The 8,266-nt window shown below is 47.6% G+C and overlaps 1 protein-coding gene across 1 annotated transcript; it reads right to left on the reverse strand.

The window, feature by feature from the left end:
• Positions 1–565: 565 nt before the first annotated feature.
• Positions 566–7,749, reverse strand: LOC122919575 (B9 domain-containing protein 2-like). Its single transcript, XM_044268668.1, has 3 exons — positions 7,555–7,749; positions 4,496–4,621; positions 566–1,086 (listed from the first exon to the last, which is right to left on the reverse strand). Exons 1-3 carry the CDS (start codon positions 7,685–7,687, stop codon positions 773–775), a joined length of 573 nt encoding a protein of 190 aa, XP_044124603.1. The 5' UTR covers positions 7,688–7,749; the 3' UTR covers positions 566–772.
• Positions 7,750–8,266: the final 517 nt, after the last annotated feature.

Here is an 8,266-nt window from a genome sequence, read left to right on the forward strand (position 1 = left end):
TAAGAGTTCATTTGCATCTCTTTCTTCCCAGAATTCCAGAGGAGCGTGTATGGCCTATAAGTCTCCTCATACCGACTAAGGCGCTCTCTCCCCAAGCATCACAGTGTAGCAACGCTGCTGTGAGAGTGAATGGGGTCGCAGCGCACCTCATACATTTGCTGCGACTGTGACAGACAAAAGAAACTAATCCAGCAGTGTTGGATTTTTTGCGATTTTCATGTTGCGGTAAACACGAGTTGCGCTGCGACCCCATTCACGCCTATGGCAGCCCTGCTACACTGAGATACTTGAGAGCTTGACACATGTCACGTCCAAAATCACTGTGTGGCCCTATCCTGAGGGCATATCCTATCGATATGCCATAAATGTCCAGACGGGAAAACCCCTTTAAAGAGTAAAGCAACATAGAAATAAGAGATCGACCGTGAGATAAAAAGTTGTGATTTTTTTTCTTCAAATACAATTTATTACATATATATATATATAAAAAGTAATTTAAAAATATAAAAAAATCTATATAAAATCCAGACATAAAAGAAGGACAGTCCATCGTGTTGTCGGTGTAACTGTTCTTCAGCCAGTCTAGGTGTGGGGTATATATCATACACTGAAGAGTTCATAGAAGTGCTCCTCTCTAAGCCTCACACTAGGGGGGCGATGCTGTACGATTATAAGGAGGACAACACTGGAGGTCTCTGCTGACGGAGAATCTTCTATCAGTTCCTGGACCCTCTGCCATCATCGTGGTGGTGTTACATCAGGTATCCTAGAACTAGCACTCCACCCCAAATTGATCAAAGTTCCTGAGGATAACGGTGAGTTCCAGATGTACCTGCCCCATGGTTGTGGTCTGCAGACGGTACCGGTCCGCTCCTCCATATATAAGGTTTGGTGATTTCAGCTGTGGGCCACCCCCGACGAATATCTGGGAAATCTGCTCCTGCCAGGTCCCCAAGGGTCTCCATGTGGGGCTCAGCAATGTGTGTGTTCCTGGAGAAGAAGGGATGTGCAGGAAGCTGTATCCGTAAAGCTCGTTCCGACCAAACGAGTCTTGATGCCAAACCTGAAGATGTAACTTGGGCCAACCTGAGAAGGGGAGGTGAGCAGAGTTTAATATGGAAGTGGCCCAATGCAACCTGGAGTGGATGAAACGAGACGTGGATACTACCCCTCCTGGCAAACTCATGTCATGTCAGGCATCTCCCCTCCCAATCTAGTAGCCAGGTCCAGGATGTGCTATGTGGCAGTGCTCCTTGACCGCAGGGCATTCCAAGGATTCATAATGCTGTGTGTCTGACCGCAACAGTGATGATTTGTACCCACATAATGCCATCAGTACAAATCATTGAGGTCGGGCAGAGCTACACAGCATTATAAATCATTAGGTCAAAGCAGCAGAGGTCACTACGGGAATTCACGCTCCCAAACATCACTTACGTCTGAAACTGGCCTAAAAAGTATTACATTTACAACCATTGCATCCTTACTTTTAATTAAATCAGCTGCAGTGTAAAGCATGGAGGACTGACAAAGCAGTAGCTTTTAAATTGGTTGTCCAACCAATTGTGATAAAGTAATAAAATAATGTATACTTCCCCATTTTGTCCCCTGCTGCTTCCAGGGCTGCCGCTCCCATCTTCCCCACTGCAGCAGCTGTGACATCATTTTCTTGGTTGCAGGGATGACATGACTGTATACCCCGGTCACCGATGCAGCCAATCAGTAGCCGTACAGGTATACAGCACATGACCTGGCTGCAGTGGTCACATGGAGTACACAGGCAGATTGTCACTGCCTCCCAGCAGGAGGAGTGAAGCGTCAGCACTGTACCAACAATGTAACAATATAACAATAGAACAGACAGGTGCACTCTGCGGTCTTACTAAACCCTCAAACTGATTTTAAAATTGAGAGATTAGCAAACATGTCCTACGGTGTAGAACATGTCTGAGCCCGAACACCGCGCCAAGGTTTCTCAAGTAGCTCAGGACCTAACGCTCTCCTACCTGTGCCGTTTGGGCAATACCAGGAGCCAGTGGGCAAATTACAGGAGCGTGAGGTCCGACTCACAGACAACTCACCAGTTACCTCCAGCATGCGGGCATCCTCCACCGTATGCATTGATTTGCTCCCCTGTATATATGCACAACTGCATGTGGGATTGAGCACTTCCTGCCTGTTTAATACCACGCCATTCTTTTAAGTTTGTATATAGAGAGGCTTGGAGGTGTATAAACTCCAATTTAAATGTGCCTGTTTTCCATCTACAGGCCACATTTAGGTGCACCTGCAAGGCCTGGGCCATATCAGCCAGTCTTGAGTGGGACTCACAGACTCCTCCCTCCTCCCATTGCAAGCATGGATACATGCTGGAGGTAACTGGCGAGTTGTGTGTGAGTCGGACCTCACGCTCCTGTAATTTGCCCACTGACTCCTGGTATTGCCCATACGGCACAGGTAAGTGAGTGTTAGGACCCGAGCTACTTGAGAAACCTTGGCGCGGTGCCCGGGCTTAGACATGTCCTACACCGTAGGACATGTTGACTAATCTCTCAATTTTAAAATCAGTTTGAGGGTTTAGTAAGACCGCAGAGTGCACCTGTCTGTGTTATTGTTATATTGATTATCACATCCACATAATTGCTATCTTGTGTAGGATGTCTATTGTGGTACTTGTGGTTCGCTGCGGGCATCCTCCACTGTATGCATTTTTGCTGGGGATCGCCATTAGCAACGGGCCACAAGTGCAGGATGTGCTCCCCTGTATACACATGCACAACTGTATGGGGGTTTGGGCACGTCCTGCCTGTTTGATACCACGCCATTCTTTTCTGTACCAACAATGGGCAGCAGCAATGCATTACAGCTCTCACTCTCACACTGGCGTTTTGGTTTCCGTTTGTGAGATCCGTTCAGGGCTCTCAGAAGCGGTCCAAAACGGATCAGTTTGCATTCTAATGCATTCTGAATGGAAAAGCATCCGCTCAGAATGCAACAGTTTGTATCAGTTCAGTCTCCATTCCGCTTAGGAGGAGGACACCAAAATGCTGCTTGTAACGTTTTGGTGTCAGTCTGACAAAACTGAGCCAAACGGATCCATCCTGGCACACAATGTTAGGGTACTTTCACACTTGTAGCAGAGGATTCCGGCACGCAGTTCCGTTGCCGGATCCGGCAATCCGGATGCAAACTGATGGCATTTGTCAGACGGATCCGGATAGGTCTGACAAATGCATTGCAATACCAGATCCGTCTCTCTGGTGTCATCCGGAAAAACGGATCTGGTATTATATTTTTTTTTGCATTTTTAAAAGGTCTGCACATGCGCAGACCAAAAAGCCGGGTCCATTTTGCCGGAACACTTAATGCCGAATCCGGCATTCCGGCAAGTGTTCAGTATTTTTGGCTGGAGATAAAACTGCAGCATTCTGCGGTATTTTCTCCGTCCAAAAAACGTAAAAGGGACAGAACTGATGCATCCTGGACGGATTGCTCTCCATTCAGAATGCACGGGGATAAAACTGATCAGTTCTTTTCCGGTATTGAGCCCCTAGGACGGAACTCAGTGCCGGAATAACTCTAGTGTGAAAGTACCCTTAGTCAGGGGGAACGGATCCGTTTTCACTGACACAATCTGGCACAATAGAAAACGGATCCGTCCTCCGTTGACTTTCAATGGTGTTCAAGACGGATCCGTCCTGGCTATATTACAGATAGTACAAACGGATCCGTTCTGAACAGGTGCAGACGGTTGTATTATCTGAACGGATCCGCACAAAACACGAGTGTGAAAGTAGCCTCACTCGGCTGCAATGGTTGGGATTGGAGATAACATTTACTTCCTCAGATGTCACAGGCAATAGGGGCCATGGCAGCTAAGTGGCTAGACATAAGGAGCTCCCACTGTGACCACAACAGCGACACCTAATGGCAATCACAGGGTGCTGCAGTTCTGCTAGTGATGGCCATCACTTAGTAAACCCCTTTAAAATCGATGAGTCAAATGTACCCCAATACCAAATAAAACTACAATTTGGCCCTCATATATAGCCCCATGCAGCTTCTTTAACTTATGGCTTTTAGAATATGGTGACACGGAAGCAAATTATTTTTTCAAGGGTTTTCATTGTGCCAATGTAATAAAATAAAAAAAATATATATAAATTGTACTGAGCTGCAGAATAAAGTTATCACGTCATTTATACCACATGGTGAATGCGTCTAAAAAAAAAAGTCTAGACAATTCTGCTCTCTCTTTACTTAGGAGTCCAGTGGGCGGTCCTACCTACCGACAGTTACACTTGTATGAACCTTCCTGTCAATCACTATGTTGGACCGCCCACTGGACTCCTGAGGCCAGAATGAGCATGAATGTACACGAATAAATGATATCACCCTGCTCAGCCCCTCCTGCGGCCTGCAGATCAGACACGACGTTCACAGTGACAAGTTCCCTTTAAGAGGTTAAAATGATCCCATTTCCAGAATGAATTACCTTGCAATCCTTTGGTGGCAAAATGTATGTCAATAGGATAGGACCAGAAAGCCTCGTCTTCATTCTGAGGGTTGTCGACCTGCGTCTGACCTTCCACCGTCCCCGAGAGCAACTTCCAGGCTCCCCCTACAGGAGATATCCAGACATCACGGGCACAGGTTAAAAATAGGGAGAGAGGATGAACAGGGATCATACAGGATCAACGGGCAACCAGAAGAGCCTGCAGGATTTAGAAACGGAACTGCGCACGGAGCCTGTGAGAAAACGCTCTCTCAGACCCAAGCTGTCTGTAGATCTGGTATCAGCGATGGGACCTTCAGATGTCTCTAAGTGCAGCTGTCACGTGACAAGGGCTGTTGCGGACAGTAATTGTGAAAGTGGAAGTAGCTAGTGGCTGTGCTAAATTCAGATTAAAGGGGTTATCCGGTGACCAATAATGATAACGTATCCTCAGGATAGGTCATCATCAGATTGGTGGGGGTCCAGGTCCCAGCCTCCCCGCCAATCAGCCACCGCGACCCCCTGAGCTCTGGTGAGAGCAGCCAGCTCCAGGAAGCTCTCCGCCGTACATTTTATAGTGGCTATGCATGGTATTGCAGCTCAGTCCCATTCCTATGGTCATGTGACTGATGAACGCGATGTCACATGGCTTAGGAAAAGGCTGCGACGCTCACGGAGCACCCGACCTCTTCTTACAGCTGATCAGCGGGGTCCGGGGTGTCGGACCGTTCCCGAGGATAGGTCATCAATATCTATTCCCGGATAACCCTTTTAAAGCATTACTGTGCAATAGATAGGACGCTGCACATAAAGTGTTACTACAATATACCTGCAATAAGAAGACTGTTCTAGTGATGAGTCAGTTCATGCCGCTATGTACAAATCCAATTTGTACGTCACAGTAATTTACCCGTGGAAAGGGACCGTCCCTCTGATTTTCCCCTTTGCGATCAGAATAAAATGGCCGCAGGTCTCATGAGAAAATCTTAATCTCTCACATACATCGTTATTGTGAGTAGCGGCGCATGTGCGAATGTACTCGTTAACAGATCCGTAATTGACTGCGGCATGTGTGACAATCCCAGGGTTGGAATCGTTGACAATTACATTCGCGCGTATCCCGCTACTCACTGGTAATCTAATTTAGTCTAGACCAGGGGTGCACAACCCACAGCCCGCATGCGGCCCCCAGAGCTCTGGTTTGAGACCCCTGTCTTCCTGTACAGAAACACAACTGATCGAGCATTACAGCCACACCAACCATAACCGTCGCCATTATCGGCCAATTCACGTGAAACTAAACATATGATTTAACAAAACGACCGACACAAAATACTAATTATAATAATTTATTTTGGTGGCAGTTTGCTTATTTAAAGTTACAACCGTTTAAACCACCATACACGCTAAAATCACAAAAAAAAAAAAAAAAGGTCTGTTCAGGCCTGGTTATTAAAGTGTTAACCAATAAGCGCTTTCCCCACTAGTAAGGGAACATGCTTAGTGTTCATTGCATGGCGCCTGTAACTGGCAGGAGGCGGTAATAACCAGGGAGCGGTGAAGGAAAGCGCTGACTTATGAATAGGAGGGAGGAAATGTCATCACTTTTCCTGTAAAAATGACTTTTAACAAGTTCCTGCAGCGTGGCCCCTGAACCAGAAGATGCATACTTACCTGCTTCATGCTGCCCTGGCCCCCTCTGCCCCCATTACACCTGTCAGTGCATGGCCATGGTCACATACCCCGCTCCAGTCAATGACTGGCTGCAGCAGGGACACGCTGCTTGTGGCCACATCACCGCTGAAGCCAGTGATTGGCTGGAGAGATGCATCTGACCATGGCCATGCACTGCCAAGTAAAAACAGGTAAGTAGAACTCTTCGGTTTCAGGGGCCATGCTGCAAGAACTTGTTAAAAATTCATTTTTACTGGGGAATCCCTACTGCGAGATAATCAGGTCAATTACTGGGAACAAGTATAATGGTGCCGCACGTATCAGGGATGTGCTACTGATAATCAATGTAACGAAATGAAGGAGGAATGACTGCGATAGCGATCATTCCTCCCCAGTCACTTTACATTGGCCTGTGTAATAGGCTGATGCAAATGAGCGCCAATCAACATTTTTGGGCCCTCAGACCTCGAAATGGGCCCTCAGACCAAAAAAGGTTGTGCACCCCTGGTCTAGATGGACAGTCCCTTCACCACAGGTAAATTACTGTGATGAACTGATCAGATTGGTACGAACCGTATAGAGCTAACCGAAGTACATCGCTATTTCTCTGTCTAAGGGGCATTACATACCACTTATCATGTAGAGAAAGTGAATACAAGGCACTTACTAATGTATTGTTCCTTTGCTTCCTTTGCTGGCTGGATTCGTTTTTCCATCACATTATACGCTGCTCGTTTCCATGGTGACGACCACCCTGCAATGGTGGTCGTGCTTGCACACTATAGGAAAAAGCGCCAGCCTCTCTGGTAACCAGGACCGTGGGAGCGCACATAGGCTGGTGCTTTTTCCTACAGTGCGCAAGAACAGCCACCACTGCTGGATTGCAGGGTGGTCATCACCATGGAAATGAGCAGTGTATAATGTGATGGGAAGATGAATCCAGCCAAAGGAGGCAATATGGACAATCACAATACATTAGTAAGTGCCTTGTATTAACTTCCTCTACATGATAAATGCCATTTGCTGAAGTGAGACAAACCCTTTAACTGCTCAGCCTAAAGTTAAAAAAAAACAAAACACTCACCTATTCCCTGGTGCTCCATTCCAGCTCAGAGGGTCCCATCCCCGTCACCAGGAGTGACATCCTATCATCATTATGCGCCCTGCTGCCTTCACCACTAAGACCAGTGAATGGCTGCAGCGTCACGAGGAATGGGTTGTCACACTTCCGGTGGCCTGGATGGGACCCTCAGAGCTGGATTGGAGCAGAGGACCAGACACAGCAGGGACGAGTGTAAGCGCTTTCTTTTCTTCTTTAGGCCGAGCAGTTGATGAAATTGCTGTGGGGGTCGGAAAACCCCTTTAATGCTGGCAGTGACTCCTACCTGTGTGCACTCCCCATTTACAAAACAAGCTGTGCTGCGGAAAGCCGCTGGCGCCGACGATCTGTCCGATTATGTGGACTTCCGCCATCTCTGGAGAGAAAGACACAGATGTGAATAGGCAGTCAGTATCCATACGGCAGCAGTGTAAGGGCTCGTTCACACGACCATTGGTGTCCCGTGCCCGTGCCGTGAACCGTAATGCACGGGCACCTTCACTTGAATGGGTCTGCGATCCCTCCGTTCCGCAAAAAGATAGAACATGCTCTATCTTTTTGCGGTGCAGAGGCACGGAACGGAACCCCAGAAAGCACTCCGTAGTGCTTCGTTCCATGCTTCCGTTCCGCATCTCCGGATATGCGGACCCATTGAAATTAATGGGTCCACATCCGTGATGCGGAATGACAACGGAACAGTGCCCATGTATTGCGGATCCGCAAAGGTGGTCTGCAATACGGAACGGGACACCAACGGTCATGTGAACGAGCCTTAAGGCTAAATGCACACAATGCATTTTGGGGCGGACCTAGTGAAGTGAATGGTTCCGCATATGGGCTGCAAAATAAAAGAAATGGACACAGAGAAAATCTGGGGAGAAAAGGTCTGGTGACGTCCGGGACAGATATAGCGGATATTTGCGTTCATACGTACAGCCCCTTCGGGTAAACTCCAGAAAATGTCTGAGTTCCACTGTAAGGTCCCTTTCACACGGGCG

The sequence above is a fragment of the Bufo gargarizans genome, chromosome 9, assembly GCF_014858855.1.
Source record: "Bufo gargarizans isolate SCDJY-AF-19 chromosome 9, ASM1485885v1, whole genome shotgun sequence".
Lineage (NCBI taxonomy): Eukaryota > Metazoa > Chordata > Amphibia > Anura > Bufonidae > Bufo > Bufo gargarizans.

What these genes read in the sequence shown, in the direction of transcription:
- LOC122919575 (XM_044268668.1), bottom strand. Translation starts at nt 7,687, where the DNA reads ATGGATACTGACTGCCTATTCACATCTGTGTCTTTCTCTCCAGAGATG. An exon ending in TAAATGGGGAGTGCACACAG is followed by an intron (nt 4,622 to 7,554) that starts GTAGGAGTCACT and finishes TATCTCCTGTAG; the next exon opens with GGGGAGCCTGGAAGTTGCTC. An exon ending in TGCCACCAAAGGATTGCAAG is followed by an intron (nt 1,087 to 4,495) that starts GTAATTCATTCT and finishes TCCCCTTCTCAG; the next exon opens with GTTGGCCCAAGTTACATCTT.